This window comes from Merops nubicus, unplaced genomic scaffold, assembly GCF_000691845.1.
Source record: "Merops nubicus isolate BGI_N331 unplaced genomic scaffold, ASM69184v1 scaffold21473, whole genome shotgun sequence".
Classification (NCBI taxonomy): Eukaryota; Metazoa; Chordata; class Aves; order Coraciiformes; family Meropidae; genus Merops; species Merops nubicus.
The window spans coordinates 28,507-54,516 of NW_008598539.1; the positions used below are offsets into that span (position 1 = coordinate 28,507).

The 26,010-nt window shown below is 38.8% G+C and overlaps 1 protein-coding gene across 1 annotated transcript in view; it reads left to right on the top strand.

Moving 5' to 3' along the window:
* Nucleotides 1-26,010, top strand: part of DOK7 (docking protein 7) — a gene marked incomplete at its 5' end in the record, with an annotated part of 64,031 nt that overhangs the window by 26,529 nt on the left and 11,492 nt on the right. Inside the window, one exon of the mRNA XM_008937089.1 lies at nucleotides 23,162-23,204. Within this exon, the coding sequence (XP_008935337.1) occupies nucleotides 23,162-23,204 (43 nt within the window). The remainder of the gene's footprint in view (nucleotides 1-23,161; nucleotides 23,205-26,010) is intronic.

Here is a 26,010-nt window from a genome sequence, read left to right on the forward strand (position 1 = left end):
TTGACAGTGGCATTGAGTGCACCCGCAGCAGGACTGTGGATGGTACCAACCTGGGAGGGACCTGGGTAGGCTGGAGGGGTGGGCCCAGATGAACCTTATGAGGTTCAACAAGGCCAAATGCAGGGTCCTGCACCTCGGCTGGGGTAGGTGGTATCAGGGAGAGCAGTCCTGTGGAAAGGGACTGGGAAGTGCTGGTGGATGAAAAACTGGACATGAGCCACCAATGCACAGCGGCAGCCCAGAAGGCCAGGCACGTCCTGGGCTGCATCAAAAGAAGTGTGGCCAGCAGGTCGAGGGAGGTGATTCTGCCCCAATACTCTGCCCTGGTGAGACCTCACCTGGAGTCCTGTGTCCAGTTCTTGAACCCCCAGCACAAGAAGGATGTAGACATACTGGAGTGAGTCCAGAGGAGGGCCACCAAAATGATCAAGGGATTGGAGCATCTCTTGTATGAAGACAGGCTGAGGGAGTTGGGGCTGTTCAGCCTGGAGAAGAGAAGGCTCTGGGGGTGACCATATAATGACCTTCCAGTACCTGGAAGGGGCCTACATGAGGGTGGGAGGAGGTCTATTCAAAAAGGTTTGTAATGACAGGCCAAGGAGTAATGATTTTAAATTAGGAAACATTAGATTTAGGCTGGATGTTAGAAAAAAATCTTATTAATATAAGAGTGATAGATCACTGGAATGGGCTGCCCAGAGAGGTAGTGGAGGCCCTATCCCTGGAATCATTCAAGGTCAGGTTTGATAGGGCCCTGGGCGACCTGACCTAGGTAGAGATGTTCCTGCTTGTTTAGGGAGGTTGGAGCACATGACCTCTAGAGGCCCCTTCCAGCCTAAAATTTTCTATGATTATTAGAACCTGTATTCTTCCAAAACCATCTTTACCAGGTACCTGCACCAAGCCCTCACTAGCCCTCTACCCTAATTCTGAAAGCTTGGCTGGAGGTATTCAGCCTTCCACTTCTCTTCTTTCCACAGTCTAGACAGTGGGGTGCACGGCAGTGTATCTGCTACTGGCTTCTTGTGTCTACTGCCTCTAGTTAGAGAGAAGCTGGGGAAAAAAATGCACAACATTCCTGGAAGGACTCTACTCTGGGGGCAGAAAGCTCCAAGATGTCTTTGTTACAGGCAGTGAGGAAAGACTTAGTTAAGGTACAGTTAGCTCACATGGTCTCAATGTTTCTGGGTGATCTGAATTGTCAGTCTAGACATGAATTTATCCAAGTTTACCCTTGATATTTGTGGTAGACAAGAAGCTAGAAGTGAGCTTTCCATTTTATATCTTCAAAAGCATCACAGGCTAAATTATGTCACTTCTTTAACTGCCTGTTTACCTCAACACCATACACATCCAGATCTTTTATTGCCAAGTACTGCCAGGCATTATGATGTTTCTAGTTTCCCTAATGATATGGATTGGCAAGAATTTCAAGAATTGTCAATATTTAAACCAATCTAGTGGGAGAAACACTGGTGCAACCCTCTTACTAACTCTTAGTTTAGCATAAGATATGCACATCTGCTTCTTATATTTTTTTTCCCTACCCATCTATAACGAGTCGGGAAAGAAGGCTTATTAAATGTAATGATTCATGGGCTTGTTTTTACTTTTAAAAGAAAAAATAACCTTTTGATACATTGTTCTGACCTGTCAAGATGAGTTATTTTAGCAGTATTCAATGGATACCCTCTTTGGCTTTTCTCATGATGAATACAGTGAAAGCACAAATCCATATGCTGTAACTAAAAATGATAATTCTTCCTTTTGCTCTGAACAGAATATGTTTAAGATGCAGTTAGGGCCAGGAGGAGTTGATTTATGGATTAATGAAGGCACCAGGTTTTCACATTTGTTCAAATTCATATTCAAAAGGCTTTAGCATGCCGGTGTTTGGAGTTCCTTTGAAATTTGAAGTTAAGCTATTAATTAAATTTTGTTGATGTTTTTTAAATACCTGCTATTTAAATGGAGTGAGTGACCTGAAGTAGAGGAAAGTCTACAGAAGTAATAAAGGATATAAGCATTGGTTTGTTTTCTGCCCTGTATGTAAGCTTTGGCAAATTGAGGTTAGATTTGGGCATGTTGTGTGTGTGTGTTGGAGTTCAGCGTGTGAGGAGTTGGAGACAGGCTGTGGGATGAAGACGTGCATATGTGGAAGGCATGGTGGTGTTCGTGATTGGGATTGTCTTAAGAACCACCTGCTCCACCAATGACAAGGATGATGATGATGATGAACATAGGGAGAACATACCCTGGGAAAATGCCAAGGTTCAAACAGAAAACAGGGCAAGGAAGCCTTTCTGTTTCACACTGGATGAAGAATAGAACCAGCGTGAAGAAAGTCACTAAATACTGCTTCTATTATTTCTCTGTTGTATTACATATTAGACACTGGGGGTTAATAAGCAAGCATGCAGGGTGTTCTGCTTTCTGCTGTACTTTACTGGCGTGTGCTCAAGATGTCTTTCTTTACAAACTTCACAAGGTGTGCCTTTGCCATATAGATTTTACCTAGGTGATTTCAGTGCTATAGTTGATTGCAGAGATGAATTCTTTGTGTATTTTAAGTATATTTTAAGCTCAGAATGTTGCATTATTATGGGATTTCTGAGTAAGCTGTAGAGATTTATTATTAGACATTACATATTCAACTACTTAGCTAATAGGAATTTGAATAGAATTTCACTGTATACTTGTTGCTCTGTAACTTCATTTGATGCTATAGTCTGAGAAACTGTTAACTTTTTTATAGGGTTTCTTTTTTTTTTACACCACCATTGTTTGTATATTTTCTTAGAAGTATGAAAAATAAAATTATTTTCCAACTGTTTTTGTCCTTTTCCATTTGACAAGTACTGATTTTAGTTTTGCTTTGCTTTTCATCCCCTGACCTTCATCTTCTGGCAAGTTGAATTAATATTGAATGATTATAGCTGTCTCTTCACACTACTTAGTGTTATACTCAAATCACTGTTGACAGCTCTAAATGTTCCTATTAGTAGGAATGAATTTTATGTATGTCTAGCTCACCATAAACTCATATTTATGTCAGTGGGAGTTCTTATGTGTGTACAAATTATAGTCTTGATTACTGCTTTGGTAGCTAACTTGCCATGATGGAGAAAAGAAAGTGTCAGTTTGTGTGTGGCCGTTGCCATCAGTCCTGTGTTGGGATTTAGCCACCTGCTTTAGTTGCTCCTTTAAAAATAGCAAAAACTCCTTAGAGACAGTGGTCCCAAACTAGGAGCTGGTTTACCCAAATCCGCTGTGAGGTATTTGTATAGTTCCTGCTGCCACAGTTACTGTATGCCTCAAACTTTGAATCTCCCAGCATATCTGTATTTAGTGGAAACAAAGGAATGCTGTGCCCACAAAGCACAAAAGAGTTCAGGGATTTTGTCAGGTAGGATCCACAGCACCGTGGCCAAGAATCCTTCCCTACATGATACAGGGAGATGTGGTACCTGCCTTGGGGGGATGTAGATCTCGTTTTAAGTGGGGAACTGCTTTATTTAGCTGATAGGGAATTTGTCTTTTTTAGTGTGTTTTGTAGAAACTGCTTTATTTTGCATTACAGCTTTAAAGGAAGGCATGTGCATGCCACTACTGGGATCCTTAAGCCCCAACTTTACCCCTTACATGTAATTGTGCAGCACCGTGTCCCTGCAGGGCTTGCTAATCACATGCAGCCTTTTGTGAGTGCAGAGTCTCTGTGCAGAGCTAGAGCTGCTACAAATATGTCTCCGTTGTGCATTGCAGACCAGGGAGAGACTAAGCCTAGAGGGAAGCAGGTCTGATGTGTCCTCATGAAGAGAAGGGGCTTGAACTATAAAGAACATATTGCACTGAGGTCTGTTTTGTGTTCTTGGCTAGACTTCCTTAAACAAGGTCATGAACAGCCTGTAACTGGGTTGGGAATATAGCCTTGGTCTTCCAAATCCTCTACAAAACCCTTAAACCTGGAATTAGCTGGTGTGTCTCTTGTTGTAGTCACTGCTTTTGAAAGTGGTGAGAGAGAAAGCCTGTAAGATGGACACTTACGTAGTGAGATTCAGGAACTAGCAGCTGCAGGTAATATTGCCACATCCATGTAAGTGGCATCCATGTTTTCAGATTTTGGTTTTTTTTGCTTTTAATTGGGTGTTCTAACATTTTAAAACAGATATTAAAGAAATCACAATATGCTGTTACATACAACTTTAATGTAGCTCTTTTTTTTCTGTTGGAGCTATTACGTCTTCACCTGTGAGTCTGAACACCTGATGTGTTTATCTTGTAGTGTTTATTTCCCCATTTTCTCTGAAAGCCTAAGAACACGATTATTACACAGCTTTTACATCTTTTTTCAAAGATTATTTTTTACAGATTGATGTGTGATGCAGTAACTTTTTATGCCTCCTCCCACCTTCAAAAAAGCTAGAGGCTGTCTAAATTCTCAGTTGAGAAGGACGCATATGTCATCTTCTACAGCATTGCTTCTACTTGAATTTCTGCTCTAACCCTCAGAGCTCTTTGCAGTTAGGCTACACTGTCAAAACTAGAACAGGAACAGTTTGCACTTCAGAGGAATCTGGAAGTCAGTCAGCAGTATTATAAACCTTAGTGTCAGTGTATTTGTGAGGCTCTCGTTTGCTTTGATGACCCATTGATTCTGGGTATTGTTGGCTTTTGGCATGAATTAGAAAACTTGCGTTTGTGCTCCCGTCTTCTTTTAAGAATTTAACTACCATTGTTTTTCTTTAAATCCTGGCTATGATACATTAATCTGCAGTGAGGTGCATCTTTCAAAACATGTAACAACACAAAATGAGGTGACTGCACTGGACAATGATTTGGCAATCTGGCATGTTACTTACATTACAGTGATTGTAAAAGGCTCTGAACCTTTTACAATAAAGTAGTGTTATTTTGGGGGCTTTTCACAGATTTAAAGGCATCTTTAAAACCACCAGTTTCTCCACAACATCTTTGTGAAGCAGAAGAAATGCATGATCATTGCTGCCCTTGACAATGAAATGCAGTCATTTCTGGAGCTGGTTGTGCTGACAAAAGCACGCAGTACTGTACAGATCAAAGAATGAAGCAAAAGTATATTCTCCAGTTGAAACTGGCAGAGGAAAGGGACATAAAAGATGTGGGTGTGGTGTCAGGCTTAGAGCTTGATGTGTTTTGTTCTCGTTCTTGCAGTTTTGGCCAGGACCCCGTCTATCACAAAGTTAACTCCCATCTCCTCTTACTATGGTGTTGTTGAGTCTGCTTATGTGCTCTGGTGAGAAGCTGGAGTTCACAGCAGTTCACAGTGGAAGGAAGATGTTTTTTCCTCTCAGTTTACCACTGTTATTTTGTACAATATTATAATGCTTCTTGCCTATAGGCTTCACTCTCAAGTGATAAAGAAGAGACCCATCTTCCTTTTACTTTCCTGTTGCTGGTAAGGGCTCATGTAAGTTATCTGGCTTTTCCAAAGCTTTGTTTGGAGGAGGTCACTTAATGTGTGTGACTTTGGATGTGAGATTTCAGTAAAATAGAAGACATGCCCTACTAGCACTGTGCAGATTTGACTTGCTTCTGGCCCTCTAGGAGGCTGACTTCTTATCTAAAAATTAATACTGAAAGTACTCTTTTTCATAAAAGAATCCCCACAGCATCTGTGCTAAGAGTGAAAGTTTTCTCTGAATTCAGAATAATAAAAATTAAGCTCCCAGCACTTTTTAGGATCAAACACTGTGGGACAGATACCCTATGGTCTGTAATGGGAAAAGAAGTGTCTGCCACTGCAGCACTGGCAAGTATTAGATGTGTCAAGAGAAGAGAGCTTCTTTCCTACATGAGGGAATGCAGACAACATAGCTCAGCAGAATTAATTCTTCTGTATTCAGTATTGGAATATCGATTTCTGTGAGAGCCAGAGAAGATATTGCTAAACCATGATATTGGCCTTTTATACCCACCAGAATAAAAAACTGGAAAAATCTATTTCCTCTCCTAAATCCTAAAAAAAAAATCAGTTAGGCTGGATAATAACTTTTATTACTACTACAGATGATGGCTACTTCATTCTCTGTTGGGAGCAATAGTTATTCTGAAGAGAGAGAAATAAATGTTTTGAAGGAGGAGTAAAAGCTGAGAAAAATTACTCCTTTTGGAAAGTAAGGTGTAGTTTTGTGGGTTGTCCCCCCCACCCATTGTAAAGAGACTCAACAGATCGCTTGGAACATGGCCAAAATAGGAAAATAGAAGGCTGTTTTTTCCCTGTCTTTCTGTCATCTTGTTTTCTCTAAATAGAAATGCATTTCTTCTGGAAAAATTCTATAGAATTCTATAAATTGTTAGCAGAAGCTTTCTAGCCTCATTTTCAAAAAGTGAGAAAGTAGAATTCATGTGCAGATGAAGAAACCAGAAAAAGAGATTGATTAGGAAAGCATGGACTATATTGAACTGAACTCAGAGGGAAGCAATAACTCCAGTGGCAGCCCTGGATTAAGATCTCTAAGTTTCATTCCCAAGTGGTTCACCTCCTTTTGCAAGTTCATAAACAAAGTTACTTTTAAAACCCCTCTATTTCTTGACATGTACTTTTGCAAAAGGTTTCTAATGTGTACCAACGTTATACTTTTGAGATCATGGATTAAAGAAGGCTATGCAGAAAATATTTTATTAGCAGTCACTGATAGCAAAGCAGTTGTATGGCTCAGAAGGAACTGGTGAGTGCCAGTAGGATAGCAGTCATTTGGATGGGATGTCTGGAGGGTTGACAGCAGTTCGCTGTGAGTAGATGAGAGGATTGAAAATAGATGCTCAGCAAGGGTGTGACCTTCCCTACCAACTCTTTTTGACAGAACTACTTAAAGCTGGAAGTATGCAAATTAGAAGGTTGAAATATGTTCAGACAAAATTACACAAACTGTGCTTGAACTCATGCATGATCTATGACATGACCTATAAGTGGAATTAGTTTTCATAATTCAAGATGCCCAGTATACTTCTTGGTTCAAGACATCTACGGAAATAGTTTCAGTCTGGCTGATAATATCCCACATGGACTTTTAATCAGGTTAGATCCTCAAGTTGTGCACAGGTGATGTAGGCAAATTCATACGGTTTGTAGTATAACTGTGCAGAGAAAATATATTTTGCTCATAAAGAGAAAATATATTTTCCCAATATTGGCTTAGTAAAATTTAGTAATACGGTAACAATTCCTTCATACAGGTAATGCAATTTTGGCATTTCCTAGAAAGAAAATGGTAAAAGTGTGGCAACAAATACACTGAATAGAAAATTGTTTATTACTTGCTTCACAGAAACAAACACTGAAACCAATTTGAGGAATGAAGCACTGAAAAATATTTATATGTTCCAAACAGAATGAATACTTCCTATAGGCAGAAGAGTTAGATTCGGGTATAGAAGTGCCTGCCAAATAGTTTTCAGGATGGATTGCTTTAAAGTTGCCTTGTGATTTAATGTATGACTTTATTATGCATAGTTATGAGTGCTTCTGCTGAAATGCCAGGGAACTTGTCTAGTGAAGAAAAGAAAGGGAATTCTTTAGAAGTCCACACTGCAGATGACGTTGCCAAATTTACCTCTTGTGCAATTGTACAGACCTGGTGAAAATATCCCCCTGAGGTCAGCAGAAGCCTGGTTGCAGACTTCAGCAGGCTTTCCTATGACATTCTTAAAAGAAGGGCCGCTGAAGTCAGTGTAATTAAAATGTTTGCTTTGTAAGAGAACTGGCTGGGTGTTGGTTGAAAGAAATAAGATGGCTCTTTGATATCCAGAGAGACAGATTTCAATCACTGTCCCATAGTAGAATAGTGGTGGTGACTGCTGTGGATCTCAGAGAATATGGAAAGAATCAGTACTGAGCTGTGGTGTCCTTGCCCTGCCTGGCGTGGTGCTGGGTGCGTTTGGCTGCTGTGTGTGCTGCGCTATAAAGCTCCGTGTCTACTGCAGGCTCTTGGCAGCATTTGGTGATGGCAGTGCAGATGATGCTGTTTTGGACACTGTCCCTAAATAGAAGGGAAATACAAGCATGTGCAAGAGAAGCAAGAAGCTTGAGATTTGGACTGATCTAGGAATTCTGAGTATGGTTTTATTATTGTGGCTCAGAGCAGCTTGCCTCAGTCTACCTAGCTGTGTAACATCTGTGTCCGGATAATTTTTACTTCCCAAGGTTGCTGTCACAACTGATGGTGTTTCCACAGTACTTTGGCTGTGGACAATTCCATCCAAGTGCTAAAGATTACATTAAATGTGATATTTTCCAGACTGCAGTGAGAGAGACAGAAAGCTTTTTGCCTTTGAAGTGAACTGTGGACAGAAAAGGAACTCCTTAATATGAGTTACAAAAGAAAATCAGCTCCAGGATGGAGCTGCTGCTTTACAATTTTTGTTTTAAAATACTGGGAAGACTATCACTAATTTTTATAACTTCAACAAACTTCTACTTCTGCAAACTTTCTATTTAATGAAAGATCACAGAGCACCAGCCCTGAATACATTATTTCAACAGATTTTTTTTTTTTTTTTTTTTAATTGAGCTTGAAGAATGGTGTCTTTTGAGAACTGTAAAGTTCTTGGAAAGAAGATATTAATGCAGGAACCTTTACACTCAGTGGATTCTGAAAGTCTACAACTGAGGACATGGCAGTTGAAAATCAGTTCATTCAAGCATGGCATTAGTCTAAGGGTTGAGCAATTTTTTAGCATTTAGAAAGAAGTAAGTTATCAAGAACATGCTTGAGGTTATGACTGAAATTCATACCAATTTATAATAACAGAGAAAGAAAAGAAAACCATAATTGTATTAAGTTTTGTTTATTTTTATTTTTTTTTTTTTTTTCCATTTATTCTTTTCTCAAATCCTTATGGAACGACATATTGCATCAATCTAATTTTGCAAATATTTTTGGATGCAATGAACTTTTTCTTAATTTTTTTTTTTTATTATTATTTTTTTTTTTTAATGTCAAAAGCCACTTTGCCTAAATATGGATTAGGTAAAACTCTGAGCTCTTCCCCAGTAAGAGGTGTGAGAGCAGATGACCACAGAGAACTTCTGGAGCAGTTCAAGCTGTCTGAGGATCTGCAATTAAGTATTTCAGCTAGTCAATAGTCCCATCTTAAGTACTCAGATATTTACTGTTGAGTTTCCTTGGCGCTGGCTAAATTTAGCTCAAAGTGTAGGAACTCTGAGTCAGAAACAAGGTGACACAATGAAGCCTTTTGCACCTCACCAACTGAACAGGTCTTTTTTACAGCATAAAAAAATGTTCTTTACCTCTCTCTACTAGTTGCACAGTCTTTTCTGTTGCATTCCTAAATGATATAGTGAATGGAAGGACTTCCTTTCATTCCGGCCATCCCTGCTAGTGTACTAACATTTTGAATCTTAGACAGTCACTTGAAGAACTCTGATGTGCTCCAGGAAGTAATTCAACCTATGGATGTAGGACAGAAGTGAGGAGGAAAATGTTACATGGAGCTAGTGTTTTCCCATCCCTTCTGCTTCAGCTCCAGTGATGTTTGATGCATTGATGTAACAAAAAGTAATTTGTGTGCATGCATGTGTGTGTAAAAAGAGTGAGCTTCCTCAGGTGGGATGGACATGTTAAGATCAAAACAAGTGACTGTTAATGTGATCCATGGCACAAATGACAGCCAGGGTGGGATGAGTGAATACCACAGCCTTGCTTACAGATTTTAGGCTGCAGTGAAGTGCCTTTTTTGCATACAGGTTCTGCTTCTACGTCTTCCTCGGCGTTACCGTTTGTGTTTCCATGCTTCCTGTCCTAAAGCAGAGTAGAATGATAGAATGTTTTGTTTGGAAGAGACCTTTAAGATCATCAAGTCCAACCTTTAAGATCAAGTCCAACTGTTATCCTAGCACTGCCAACTTCACCATTAAACCATGCCCCTCAGCACCACATCTATATGTCTTTTAAATACCTCCAGGGATGGTGATGCCATCACTTCCCTGAGCAGCCTGTTCCAGGGTTTTACAGCCCTTTCAGTGAAGAAATTTTTCCTAATGTCCAACCTAAACCCTCCCTTGTGCAACTTGAGACCATTTCCTCTAGTTCTATTGCTTGTTACTGTGGAGAAGAGATCAACCCCCACCTCACTACAACCTCCTTTCAGGTTGTTGTAGAGAGCCATAAGGTCTCCCCTGAGCCTCCTTCTCTCCAGGCTAAACAACCCAGTTTCCTCAGCTGCTCCTCATAAGACTTGTTCTCTGGACCCTGTAGTTGGTGGCTGAAAGAAAGCAGTCCTCAAGACTTTTTCCAAAGCAGTTCAATCCCACACAAGTCCAAAGGGCAGACGGAAAGGGGCTTAAATTTGACTTTGTGCTCCTAAGTCTTGTCACATGAGGATATTGGGCTATTCACAGTATAAGCTACAGCAGCCAGCTGTCAATCAACTGAAATGACTGTTTCAACAGCTGGGAATCAGTGGGACAAGAACTCTGGCTGTGTTCCCTCTCCCCTAGCCACATCCTCTGCAGTAGTCTGGATTCCGTGGTATCCTCTGCTAATTCAATGCTGATTGGAAGCAATTTTGAATGTACAAGAAATTTGAGCCTGGAAAATATTAAGGAAATATAAACCTTTTCCAGGTCTGGTATATTACAAGGACAGAGAAGTGCTAAGTGGACTATATCAGGGCTAGTAACTGTATATTTGAATCCTCTGTAGCACAAGGAAAACATTTCTAGATGAAGTGTGCCAATTCTTCTCATTCCCTGAGACACAAAGTCAAGCAGAACACACGTGCTATGGAGATAACTGCTATAGCAAGCATTGGAAAACTACAGAAATAATTCTATCTAATAATTTCTAGCAGTGCTTTATGATATAGAAGAAGCCTGTGAGCAGCCCCCATGCATAGTTAAATATCTGTATCTTTTGAAGCTCTGCAGCTTAATTATAGTTTCAGTACCTTTGACAAACTGTAATGTTAGTGATGAGCTGGGGATAAAGGAAAACACTTGTCTTAATTTTCCTATTTTGAGCTTTCCCTCCCTTATTTGTCCTTCTAGTTCCATCCTTTTTTTTCTAATAATGAGCATTGATTATCTTGTTAATAATTTTTTTTTTCTGGAAGAAGTTGACTGAACTGTAAATGTGAGGTTCAAAAAAGAAGGAAAATGAATGCAAAGATCATATTGCAGGGCTTTCATTTTTCTTCTTCATGGGCTCTTAATTAAGCCCACTGTAGTTCTCTAGCTGTGTGGAGCAGGATGCACAGGTTATAACATGGATTCTTTTCTTCATGTCTTTATGTGGAATGGACTGGAAGGAAGGAATCAAATAACTAGTCTAATGTAAATTGGCATAGCTCCATCAGCTACAAAACAGGCCCAAGTGTATTTTTAGTGCAAGCAGAAGCTAAGCTCACACTGTGGAACAACAGTCTTTGGGAGAAGTAGAAGAAGGAAAAGGCTTTTCTTAGAACAGTCCCTAGGTGAATGTTTCAAAATGGTAATTACAGCTTAACATAAACTTTCTGCATCTCTAAGAATCTGTGGAGGTAGGTTTGATTTGTCTCTAACATCTGAGATTTCACTTTGCCAGCTTTTGAAATACTTCCACTTGTGAGCCCTTCTCTGTTTATTGTCACTGTAGCTGTAGGGTTGCAGTTAAACTCCCTGTTTGCAAGAAGGATCCCTTTCCTTCATGAATAGATTACTTGGATTTTAAATCTTGTTGCAAGCAGAAAACTTGAGTAGAAGGGATACTTTATGCACTTTTGTATAATTGGTGGAATTTTCTGTTAGTCAGAAACTTTTTGACAAGAACAACTGTGATGTTATGATTCTTTTCAGTATGGTGGCATAAGAGATGTGTGTTGTTTGAAGCTCATCCCATTTCCTTATCAGAGAAGGAATGTGTCAAGAAATTAAGGGATTATTTGGTCTTTTGTCTTCAATATCTCTGCTAGCACATTGCCATAAATTGCTCCTTTGTTAATCAAGAGAGCAAGGCTACACTGATTGCTTTGTGAGTACATGTGCACACATATGTTTATGTTGGTGGTTGTCCTTTTCAGTTAGTTTCAGTGTCTCCAAGCATCCTGCTAAACAATACTTTTGTATTGACTTTTGCAATATTGAAATGAGCTAACGTTTCCAATGCATCAGAATTCTGTTGTTTCTACTGGGATGTGCTGTTCTAAGAAAATGTAGAGCATCACTTCCCACTTGTCAAGCCCTCCCAATTTCACAGGTATTTCCGCAGTCCTGAGATGCACAGTGGTGGCAAGTTACAGCTGTGAACTTTAAAATACAAAAGAAATGGATCATGTGAGGGGTTGCATCAAGTCCATGTGCACCTTGGCTCTCCTGTTTCTTTTACATGCTGAGCAAGAAGGGTGAGATGAGAACACCACATTGCTTATTATCTGCACAGCAGAGTCAAGCCTGCTGTTACTCATGCATGTTTGCACCCCATATAAACCTTATTTTCACTGGTAGTGAAAATTTAGTTTTACTGGAGTCTCTGCTTTGAGTGGTTTTCATTTGGTACAGAACGAGTGGAAATTAGCAGCTCTGTTGTACAAGGAAACTCAGATTAGCAGAGTTGGGAAACTGAGTGCATTTTGAATATCAAATATTCTTGTAGTAGGGTAATGCTACCCCCTGTTGGAAATCGGAATATACAGAATATAAAGCAGAATACATGGACTTGAAGGCTCTTTTATTTTGTGTACATTACTCTGTATTGTACTTGATCGGACTTTAGAAGTCCCAGTCTCTTAAAAATAAAAAAAAAAAAAAGAAAGAAAAAAGAAAAAAAAGCACAAACCAATTCCTTTTAACATAAATAAGAAAGATGGTTTCCCCCTGTTATCAGAACTGGATTCAGTTTAAAACAATCTTCATGTTAAAATACAGCTGTAGGAACAGATGCCTGCAATTTCACTGTTTTTCTATAAAAAACCCAGATATATAACCTATTATAGTTCATGTTGATTTTTATTGTTCATAAACATCTCTCTCTTCATAACAGCTTTACGACTTCTGAAAAAGAAACACATCCTGTCTTTTTGCATAGCTATAGCAAGTGTACATGCTATTATTCAGCTGCATGTGAATAACAGCACTCCCGTTCAAGGGTGAAAATGTAAATGGTTAAAGCAATGCTGTGGGTGCACTGCTGAGCCTTCAACAGCCAGGAAAATCGTGCTTGAACTCTTTAAGCCTTACAGCTGGAGTTTCTGTATGTACCTTAGGAGAGATGGTTCAACTATGAGCAGCCTAGCTGAACGAGGCTCTGAAAAGGGGAAAATGGAATGTAATGTTGCTATGAAAACATCTCTAAAAGTTGACAACACTATTTTGAATCAGAAAATCTGCTGAATGTCTTATGCTTAAATTAAAAGTTATTCCTTTTCATAAAATTCCAGAACAGATCTGCTACTGTAATTCATGAAAACTCAACTAAGGCATTAGCGGAATCAGTGTAGCTGGTTCTTATTATCTGGGGGAACTGTCTGTCTTTATTTTGGCCCTAAGAATATATGATATGCTGAACTTTAGATTATATCAGGAGTATCTGCCTTGGGTCTTAGACCTCACAGTTGGAGAAAAAGAAGTTATAATTTCTTAGCTGAGTGTATTTAATGGTTTAGTTTAATGGCAATTATGTAAAGAATCTTTCATGTCCTGAACGGCAGACTGATTATGAGGTACATCTGGTGGAATGTGAGGTAGTAAAGGCTGATATTAATAAATTTTATTATGTATCTAGCATTGATTCAAAGGTGTATTTGTTCAGGGTTCTGTGCTCTGAATTCAGAAGATGCTGTGCCCCAGTGGTCAATTTTGATCGATATACCCTGTTACTGATAATATACGAGCATGGGGAAACTGCCACAGCAACAAGGCACAGGATTTGCTCTTGTCTTTTGCTTTTCAAAACCAGACCTGGAATCACCACATACCACAGAGCCACACTAGGGGTGTGCTGAACAACTGGACTGTAATGCAATTACATGGTCACTTATCATTTTTTCCATGGGACCTCTGCCATGTTCACTACATGAGAGGGACACATGTGAGTAAAATCTAGATAGCACGAGCAACTGTAAATCTGTCAATTCCTTAGCAGTAAGGAGCTTTTTTCAACCTAAATAACATCCTTTTAACATCACATACATGTCTCATTATGTACAAAAGTATTCAGACAGAATTCTAGAGGAAACAGCTATGCAATGCTGGTGTAAACACATCATAGAATCACTTAGGTTGGAAAAGACCTTTAAGATCATCAGTTCCAACCATTAACCTAACTCGATCAAGTCCACTGCTAAACCATGGCCCTAAGCACCATATCAATGTGACTTTAAAACACATCAGTGAAGTGTGTTTCTATTTCCAAGAACTGCTCCAAGCGAAGCTTGCGCACTTGCTACGTAAAAACCAAAGTGGAGACCACATACAACTGGCCCAAAGCAACAACACTCACTTCAAGTAGTCAGCAAAACCTGAAGGCACACAACACCAAACCATCATAAACTGCCTTAACATCAATATCAGCTAGACAGCTTGTGGTTACAGGGAAATGCCCCAAACCACAAGAACTTAAGAAACATGAATAAAATAAAGACACTCTGCCACTTCCCCCAAACACAGTTTTTTTGTTTTGTCTGACAAATTTTTAAACTAACTTCATAAAGCTTGAGTTTCCTAAGGTTCTTCAAAAAATTGGTATGAGGGTTCTAGATCAAACAGGATTACTAAAAATTTCTGTGAATTTGAGAGTCTGTGCTACTTAACCAAAGGTAAAAACCAGAAGCACTGGTTTCTATACAGGTAGAAAGACTTCATTTTTTCATGGAGGCTTTGTAAGGACAGATACAGTGACAGGTTAGAGAGAGAGAGAGTGCAGAAGCAAACCCTTTAGACAGGTCTGTATAAGCAGCTCAAACGGAAACGTAGACATTAATGATTACAACTATTGCTGAACAGATGATGTCATCTAAGCTTCCTGACAGACCTCACGGCATGAGGACACAGGAGCATGATCAGTACACATGCACTCCCACTTCATGAAACAGGAAGACTTTCACAGCAGGAGCAAGGACTAGCCTGAGGAATTCAGCCAGCCACAAGTGGTTAAACCAGACTGAGACAAATTTTAATTCAATGTATCCAATAAACATAACCAGAATTGGTGCAGGATTTAGGAGGCAGGAACTAAAAAACAATTCTTCATGAAAAACAAACCCACCATATTTAAATATCTAGATTTTACTCACACGTGTCCCTCTCATGTAGTGAACATGGCAGAGGTCCCATGGAAAAAATGATAAGTGACCATGTAATTGCATTACAGTCCAGTTGTTCAGCACACCCCTAGTGTGGCTCTGTGGTATGTGGTGATTCCAGGTCTGGTTTTGAAAAGCAAAAGACAAGAGCAAATCCTGTGCCTTGTTGCTGTGGCAGTTTCCCCATGCTCGTATATTATCAGTAACAGAGCTTGAAATGTGACCCTTCAGCACTGCAGCTAAGACTCCTACCATCTGAATTTCAGGGCTGTTGCTGCTAGCTGGCAGCTGGAGATGGCTTTCATCTTGGGGAGGAGGCTGGGCAGCTGGATCCAGGTACTGGCTTTTGTGGTAGCCATGGCAGAGGACTCGGCACACCTTTTCTTTCACTCCCTTGAGCAGACGGTTTCAGAGTATGCCAAAGGGGAGTTGTAGTGTTTTTGGAGCTAATGGTCATATTTGGATGCCAGTAGTTGTATGCTGGCTTGGGTGACAAACAGCTCCTGGCTACAGGTTGCTGGGAAGCGTGCAGCAAGAAGCAGAAGGCCCCTCTCAGCAGAAGCATATCAAAATCACAGGTGAAGAGTTCCTCTGTAAAAGCATGAGGAAGAAGACGGGTATATGAATCTGGACTGGATCTAAGCAATACTTTTCATTAGTTCTCATCTCTTGTTTAAACAACATCTGTAACTTGTAGATTGGTTGAGCTGTGATTATCCCATGGGTTTTAGGAGGTGTGTTTTAATGTGACTCAGAGCACAGCTTGCCAGTGCCACTGAAATCACCAGCTTCATGCTTCAGAAAGTAGCTGCTGTTTGGGCTTGGCTGAGCAAGCTGAGATTTTTCTGAACTGACTTCAGCAATCTTTCTGTAAGCTGACAGTTGGCTTGCAACAGATGAAGCTGAGTAATCAGAAGGTTGTGGCTGAAATTGGAGCCCTGCACCTGAAGCATGCCATGGACAGGAGTTTCTGTTTCATTTGGAGTTGTTATGAAGGATCGTAGAGTTTAATAATTTTGTATCTTTTATTAAGAATCTGATCAACTGCTGGGCACTGTGGCACAGCCCATCAAAGCAGACAACCTTGAAAGGTTGCTCCATGTGTCAATATTTATTGACCTTTCCTGGGAACTTTTTTTCCCCTGTGGCAGCCTAAGCATTCCAGCTTCAAACTTTTATGGTGATTTGCTCCAAGAATAAGTTGTGGTCTTTAATTCCCATGAGGAAAGTACCTTAGCTATCAGTTTCATTAGGGACTGATTTCTTTTGGCTAAAATGTCTGAGCTTTGCAGAACTTTGGACATGTTCAAGACTTTTCCATTTTCTAAAAGCTGTTGACAATTTTCTGGTTTTGTGATGCTGATTTCAAAATCTTCATTCAGAATTTCTCATCGAGTCCTTTCCTCCTTTTCGAAATTGTTGGCATTTCAAGGTACTATTGTAATAAACTGTATAATGTAACTAATCTGCTGCCTCCTTCTCTACATACAAGCTACGTGAAGCAGTCAGAGGCATTATGACAAAGGGCCACCAGCTGTATACAGTAAGCATGAGAGTGTTCATTTTCATGGAAGTCTGCTTCACAGTTTCTGCTTTTCAGTGACGGTCCTCTGAATTTTAAGTTGTTATTTTTATGGTTTTCTCTTGAAAAACTGGATGTTTTGCTTGGGCTTAATACCATACAATAGCTTTAAAATAGAAGAAAGGAGATGAGAAAAAAATATAGATCATATTCTTCATTAAAATTAAGCAGCTGACCAGTGTTGCAATCCATCCTCTGTTTATGAGTGTATTTTTTGGTATGTGCTGAATAAAAATCGCACAGGGCAAATAGTTGCTTCTGTTACTGTTGAGTATTAATTCCTTTTTCATAAGAAGAAGAATCTGGGAGATTCTATCATTTAAGTTGAGCCTTTATTCGTCCAATTTGAGGATCCCAGACTGGGGTGAAGCTTCATACATGTGCTTAGACTAAAAACATGACACCTAAAAATCATAGAATTATAGAATAGTTTGGGTTAGAAGGGACTTTTGAAGGTCATCTAGTCTCCTGCAATAAACAGGGACATCTTCAACTAGCTCAGGTTGCTCAGAGCCCCATCTAACCTGACCTTGAATATGTCCAGGGATGGGGCATCTACCACATGTCTGGGCAACCTGTGCCAGAATTTCACCACCCTCATTGTAAAGAATTTCTTCCTAATATCTAGTCTAAATATCTCTCTTTTAGTTTAAAACCATTACCCATTGTCCTATCCCAGCAGGGTTTACTGAGAAGTCTCTCCCCATCTTTCTTATAGACACCTTTAAGTACTAAAGGTTGCAATAAGGTCTCCCAGAAGCCTTCTTTCACCTCTCCAGGCTGGACAACCCTGACTCGCTCCCACTGTTCTTGTTGCAGAGGTGTTCTAGCCCTCTGATCATTTTTGTGTTTCTCCTCTGGACCAAATCAAACAGGTCCATGTCTTTTCTGTACTGAGAATTCGTACTAGCTTCAGAATAATGGAGCTATAAAAAGCTGCCAAACTTAGATGAGCTGAAAGAGAAGCCTTATTTCTAAAGATACACAAAGGAGATTACATAAGCTGTGACTGATGAGGAGTGTCTGAAATGCTGACAGTTATCAGGCAAATGGCATTTCATTCCTCTTGGCAGTGATGGTGGAGCCCAGCTCAGCATTACTGTCTACAGAAGCTGGTCTACTTTTTCTTGGAAGTGTGGTTTCCTCCTTTTAAGGAGGAAAAATATGAAACAAAAATATTTTGGTTCCTTGAAAATACATGCTTTATATGGAACAGCTATCTACCAGATCCCTAAAGCTAGGAATGGGAGGGAATAGTCTCAAGACAATATTTTCCTCCTTTCTTTTCTGTCCCTCTGACTCGCAGGCTCCTGGCTCCTTTTTACACCACAAAGATGAGCTTACTAAGCAATTGTGATACCTTTTGTCACAACGAGTCTGGAAAGCTTCTTGTTAGCAGCAGCAGAGCAGTATTGGGCATGCAGTCCATGGAAAGTGATTTGAGTATATAGAGAAAGGCAGGCATGCTCCTCTTCATACAGGACAGCATTTGTGTCTGGTAATTTTTTAAAATGGAAACCGATCTAGTATATAATGGGATTCATTAAATTTAAAGTGAATGAAACTTTGAATGAAAAAAAATGAAACTATAATACAAAGATACACCAAATATGGGGGGAGGGAAATCCCACCTTGATTGTAAGAAGAATTATGTACTATAATGGTTATTTTCACACACAGCAATAAATGGCAAGGCTTAGACTCCGTTTAGCTGTTTAAGGCGACAGTTACTCGATGAATAACAATCCAGCACATCAAACTAGGAGTTCTCCTAACATCTATCATTGAACCTTACCCAAGATATTTGGAAGCAGAACATCAAAAATGAATGTCATCTGACAGCAGCCAGATCACTACCAGAGTTAAAATAGCCCTGGACATGTAGTTCATGATGTGTGTTATACAAGTGGTACAGATCTGTTTACTGTGGGTGTTGCAGTGGTGAGGTTGGTTGAACTGACAGCCGTGCATCACATACTTCAGCACTCAGCTCTTGGGTCACATATGAAAGAATCTACATTGGAAAGATATTCAACTTAACTTACATTTATGAGTAATATTATGAGTGATGCAGGATTTAGATACTTGCTTTGTTAGTTACTGTCTGAATATCATAGCAGGAACAACAAAAACATACTATTTAGGTGAGGTCACTTACCCTTTTTCTTTGGTGTAATCATATGCTAGGTTGAGATATGTATTGTACTTTGGATTGGCAAACCATGTGTTTACATTTATGCATCATGCCCTAATAATTTGAAAAGTTTCTCCTACAGACAAAAGCATGTTTATTCTGAGTTTTGTAATTAAAAAAAAAAAAAAGCTTTTAAGTCTCTGATACTGCTCTTTCTACTGAGTTGTCTCATCAGCAGCCACTGTAAGTTAGTGAAGTCTTTGCCTTACAGAGGATTGCAGGAGGCCTCAAAGTTGCAGAAATAATAGATTATGATATACTGAAATGGAAATGAAGAAAACAAACTTGTAGACTGGAAAAATCACGTGATAACAAAAGACTGGTTTTATTTTTTCTATTATCTCATACTCATTTTTTTTTTTTAAATCTAACCACATCTGATTCTTTATTTGTTGTCTTTCATTTATTCCCTACAATTTAAATATTTTATTAGTGTCCCACATCAGATGTAATTTCACACATCTAACTTCTGTTTGCTTTTTTGCATCTTTCTTTGTCAAGTAAAATATAATCTTCTAATAGTGACTTTGAAAGTATAATTATTTGATATTATCTGTCTAGCCTTTATCAATTTTCTCATCTTAATTTGTACTTTTTTATTAAAAACTTTTTAGAATTTATTTTACAAGACTGACTAGGAGTTCCAGGCATGAAATGACTACATTATTGAACAAACTGTACTTATGCTAACAAAATGATGTCTCTAATTTTAAATTATTTCCATGTCATATATGATGCATAGAATAAAAAGCAAATGATGGTTTGAATTGTCACTCACATTCAGAAGTCAGAAAGCCCTGCTGGCTGATTTTAACTTGAATTAAGCAGCACATCACACACAAAAAAAAAAGTTTCTGCAACTGAAATGTTTTTAGCAGTTCAGTGTTGCCAACATTTTAACCCTCCTTCATGCAGAAGTCCTATACTTGTGCAAGACTGAGAGGAGGGAAAACCAGTAAAATTTAATTTGCAAGTAAATCAAGTAGTTTTAACTTGAATTTAGAGGGGGAACAGAGCTATTTAGCAAGTAGGAGTGTATGCTGTTTTGTGAATTATAAAGTGAGAAGAAAGCCAATCATTATAAAAATATTCAGTTTATTCTTTGTTCGTTTGCTTTACTATTGCTTGTAACATCTGTAATGATGAAAGAGGACTCCTCTCTGGGAGATTATGTATAAACAAAGAACCAAAATGCCATCTTCTTCAAAGAGACTTCAATCTCCTTTCAGGTTTTCTGCTTTCTATCCTTTATTTCTATCAATGTTTTTGCCATAATTTAAGATATGCTGATGTATAAAGCAGTTAAGGAAGGGGAGTTAAAAATATTTTTCTGATTTGCTGTCTAGTTTCATGCATTGAGCTCATGCCCTGAATGACAGCAGGGCTGTGCTCATTAATGAATCTAGAGGCAAAGATGAAGAAGATAAAGATAATTTTTTTCCACTGACCAAACAATTTTTGATTGACTTTGTGAACTAAGTAACATACAGCACCCCCTATAACCCACAAGTTAAAAAAAAATCCCCCCTTAAAAAAAGCACAATTCCCCCCCAAAAAAAATTCCTTTCTTTAAAGAGCAAAAATGTTGCAAAAATGTTTTGAGATCCTTTCTTATTAGTAAGATTTGATTTTTTACTCATTTCAGCAGTGCAGTTTGCTACTTCTGTTCCAGAAAATAAGCTAACAAGTGCTACCTTTAGAGGCAACAAAATCTGCTTTGCTTCCACAGACATAACCAAATTCAGGGAAATTATTTTTTGGTATTCTGTATTAGTAAACCCCTAGGAAGTTACTGGGAGCAGGAAAAAAAGCATTTTTCAAGTCTTCTATAAATAATAATGACAAAAAATTCATAGAAATGCTATTGTAATGGAAAAATAGTTACCAAAATATACAGAATACTCCTTGTATTGGACTCCAATGTCCTCTGTCCTATATCTGTGCAGATATTTCTGCATATTCCCCAAATGAAAGGAGCAATTTCTGTGGTGGCACATGATAACTGTAGAAACAAATAACAGCCACTATGACTAAATTAATAAAATTCCCTTTTTTTCTGAAATGCTATGGGATGTTTTTTCTCTTTCAGAAGTGAAATCTTGGCCATGTTTCTGTTTGCCTCCCCCGCCTACTCTAAACAGTTACTCAAATTCAGTGTCTCGTATACTAAAAGATACAGCTAGCATAAAAGCTCGAGAAATACTGAAGCTGTAGACTCCATGTTTGCAATAGGATCAAGCTGAAAAATTTTGAATGTTGTGTGTTATTTCACTGTTGGAAGTTGTTCTTTGTTGTAGATTTCAAAAAAAGATGTATTTAAAAAAAACAACTGACCTCTCCCCAACTGGTCCAAGTACATGGACCTGTTGGAATGTGTCCAGCAGAAAGCCACAAAAATGATCCGAGGGCTGGAGCAGCTCTCCTGTGAGGACAGACTGAGAGAGTTGGGGTTCTTCAGCCTGGAGAAGAGGAGGCTGCAGAGGGACCTTATAGTGACCTCCCAGCACCTGAAAGGGGCCTAAAAGAAAGCAGGGGAGGGACTATTCACAAGGGTTTGTAGTGACAGGATGAGGGGTAATGGCTTTAAGCTAAAAAAGGGGAGATTTAGGTTAGATGTTAGGAGAAAGTTCTTCAATATGAGGGTGATAGACCACTGGAATAGGTTGCCCAGAGAGGTGGTGGAGGCCCCATCCCTGGAGACATTCAAGGTCAGACTTGATAAGGCTCTGAGTAGCTTGATCTAGCTTGAGATGTCCCTGCTTATGGTGGGGGGATTGGACTGGATGACCTTGGGAGGTCCCTTCCATCACAGACATTCTATGATTCTATGATTTTATATTTTATTGGCTGAAACAGAATCATATGATATTTTATGATATTTTTTCCGGAACACTGCAAAGTGTATCGAAACCAAAGAAAGCCTTTCCACTTAACTTTAACTGAAGCTGGATCTAGTTGCTGGCTCTGACAGTTTTTTTTAGTGATGGTCATATGTAATGACCTTTGCATCTTAATATGTTCGCCTTAAGAAAATGTTGTACAGGAATTAATATAACTTGAACTTAAATGGTTAATAAGTAAATAATCTATTTTGTTTTCTGTTGAGAAACTTTGGGAAGTTAACACAGTGACTGTATAGGGGAAGGTATTTGTAATGTATATGTAAAGTCGCTAATGTGTCTGAAAAGCCACTACTTTGTACAAAAGCATAGGAAGTAGAGGCTTGTCATCACAGGTCACAAGTCTGTGTATTTAGGTGAAGAAAATTCCTGTCAAGTGTCAATATGAAATAGAATTTTATTGCTTTGGAATTGAGTGGTGTTATTGATCCACTGCAATAGATATATAATGTTTTTCTACTTCAAAGTCCAGAAGACACGTTTATTTGTCAAAATAATGAATTGTGATGGTGAGTTCTCACCATGAACACAGCAATAGAAGAGATCTCTTTGGCAGAGTGGTGGTCAGTAGCACAGACCAGACCGACTTCACAGCTTACCTTGATGGTGCTGTGCAGGAGCCGGCTTGGTACCATCTAGAGATGGAAGAGCCAAAGTGTCCTCAGATCAACTTTGAATGACATAGACAGTAAAGCTTTTCTAGAAAGACCCTGATGTCACAGGTGGGATTTGTAGGGAGTCTGAACTCAGTTTAAGCTGTATATTGGTTTTAGGGAGCTGAGTCAGAAGCACACCAGCCTTCAGTTTGCTCACAGCACCTACCATTTTAAGCAAAAATAGGTATGGCCTTAATTTATGTCTGTTTATCCTGTTACTCCAACTTAATATCCTCTTCCTCCGAATATCAAATTTTCTTGCTTTTTGCTGTTTTGTTTGTTTCAGGACTGATTCAATAGTGTTAAGCTTCACTGTGCCTTCTACGGTTGTTGCAAAGCATCCAAAGCCAAGTTAGTTAGCCTGTGCTAAGGAACAGGAAGGTTTTGCAACACACACATGTTTTGAAGACCTTCAGGTCTGAGCACCTTTCTGTCCATTCTGGACTTTAAAACCATTTTTGTGATGGTGATTTCTTTGCCGTTCTCCCTATATTTTGTGAAGTTTCTATTTCTTGTAAAGATTTTTCATTCTAAAATTTTCTGTTTTCTTTAGGGAACAGCAATATTACAGTCTGGAGTCTTACCAGCTATACCAGGTAGGAGCCATTTAGTTATTTGCTTTGTTAAAAAATAATGTTTGTCTCAAATTATGATGAAAGAAATGGATGATTTCTGGAAGCAAAACTAAAGACTATATTGAGCGATGTCCAGTTTGTGATGGTTTAGCTGCTCCACTTAGTGACTGACAATTATGAAATATATTGAAATCTACAATATAGTAGCTTTGGTTGCAAAGATTATTATATTTATTTTACCCTTTTTTTGGTAATCCAAAGGTCCAAAGTTCTCAGTTTCTTTATGAAGTTGTTTAGTGGTTTTTCTACTTATTTAATTGAAGAAAGTCAAGAAAGTGTTCTTTTTAGGCTATATTAAGACAAGTGAAAACTTGATTTATATGTTCAGTGTTTATACCCCGTTTTATTTAGTTTATTAGTGTTTTTTCTAAAAACCACAATACCACAGGAATGGACCCTTACCAAAGGCAGCGTGGACATGCTTTTCTCATGTCAGTGGAACCCAACCACTGATCAAAGAACAAAATTGGTCAAAGGAGGAAGCTGAGTATCTGGCCTGGAAAGAATATTTAGGAAAAGGTAGCAGGTTGACTAGCTTTGCATTGGAAATCTGCCTATCTGTAGAATGTGTTGGTCATCTGAAGTTTTCTGTCTAATGTAGCCAAACTGGTCTGGCACCTTGTGTATCAGTGTTTTACTTCAAAGATAACATTTCATAAGCATCTGGTTTTGTGTCTCCATCTTAGTTCTTGGAGAGACCTATGCAAACAAGTTGTTTAGTATCTTAAGGGGTTTTATATTCCTTAAATTGCCTGATAATTCAGCAGATCCATTGAATTTCTCAGGCTGTCTGCTTCCAATAGAACAGCTCTTTGTGCTTGGGTTTCTTTATTACTTTTAAAAACCTTGGCAAATATGTAAAGAAGTATAACTGATTGGTGCAGTAAAATACTTGGGATTAGGTGGTGCCTCTGGAAAAGGTTATAAGTAACTCTATTCCTTTGTCTGTCTTAGCAGGAGAAAATCCAGAAGCATTTAGCAGATCTTGTTCCTAGTTATTCCACTTGAGTCAGTAGAATTACTCTTGATTTATAGAGGTGTAAGTAGAAACACAAATTGGATCATTAACTCTAATTTTATCTTTCCTTCTGGGACTCAGATTTCTAGCCTATAGTCAACCCAAGAAATCCAGAGCACTGGTTTGTGTAAATACAGGGGAACTTGGGTCTATAGCTGCATGTGGTGGGCACAACATTACTTCTGCATTAATTTCAGTAGCAAATTAATTGTGGAAGGAAATGGTGCCCACATGTTCTGCACAGTTTGGTTTTGTTTTTTTTTTTTTGCTTTTGAAAGCCTCAGTCCTGTAGCAAGAAATGGGGGTAAAGAGTCAGGATCAATTGTTTACATACTTTTCAGTTTATTGGTAGTGAATATGGGTGATGATATTTTTCTATTCCTATATATGCTGAAGCAATAGACTCAGAAACTTCAGAGAAAAGTGTTTAATGGCAAGCTGAAAAGTGTTCATAAATGTGGCAACAATTCTGAATTGTATGACTAGATGCAAAAAAAATCAAGTTGCGGTGAATCATTTGATTCTGGTTTAAATTATTTGGTTGACTTTGTTATAAAATACTTAGTAAAAATTGGTTAGAGAGACTGAATTAGATTGCTTGCATTTGTAGGAGGAAAATGTTCCTACTGTTGTCATAGCTTTGTAGTACAGATCAAGGTAAGGGATTCTTTGGCACTGTAAGATGTGGGAATGCTTGCTTGTAAGTATAATAGACTGCATTTATGGTTAGTATCAACTTTAAAATAGCATGACAGGATAGGGTTCTAAAAATATGGTTCAGATTTCTTAATTTCTGAGCCTGATGGATTCTGGAAGCATCTAGGTTTAGTAGGTTGGTCTAAGAAGTTCTCATGGGACCTATACAGTGTTTCTCATGAATGCTTAAGGAATTCTGTAGCATGATCTAGTGGATGCAATTTCAGAGATATGTGTGTAGGTCCTTTTCTCAGGAGCTGCTTTTGTGTTTTGAATTAAGAGGTCATGAATGAGATGCACATTCAGTACTGAGAGTCAAAACCAGAAGACAGCACATTCCTTCACAGAATGGTAAGCTGGAGAACTCGTGATTATCTTGATTGTTTTTCTGATACTCTAAATCAAAGTACTGTAGGAACAGGGCTGAAGGGGTTGTCTAGCTCAAAGGTTTCATCCTGCCTTGAGGTTCAGATGTACTTCTGTATGTCTGACAGGTGTTTGTTTAGCATGTTCTGCAATGAGAATCCTTGATCCACCTTTAATCATCTGAAGTCCTTTGCTATTCTTACATTTAGAATGTATTTCCTAACAGTTGTGGTGTTTCTTGCTGTGATTTAGGCCTCTTCCTTAAAGCTTGTGCTCCTCGGTAGCTCATTGCAACAGCTTAGATAGGAGTCCATGAACCTTACTTAGGTCTTCAAGCCCTCCTCCAAAAGATTTGGATTTTCTCAGCTACATAGAACTCAAGTCACAGCTCTCCTGTTTTATCAATGACTTTAAGCCATGAGGTTGTTCTGTGGGCAAGGAAAAAGTGCCACTATTTCTGTCCTTGGTTGCCAGCCCTTCAAAGTGAACCGAGTGGTCTGAATCCCACTGTAAGTAGGGGTCTTCCCTATTTACAGAAGATAAGCTGAGGGCTGATATGACTTTGCAGACGTACTTAGGGTCCTTTAGCAATCCCTGGAGAAGACATTTCACACAGGCTCTATGCATCATATTTCAGAAATTTTTGTCCCTTCCTATTAGATACAGGAAGCTGATTGCCTCGGCATT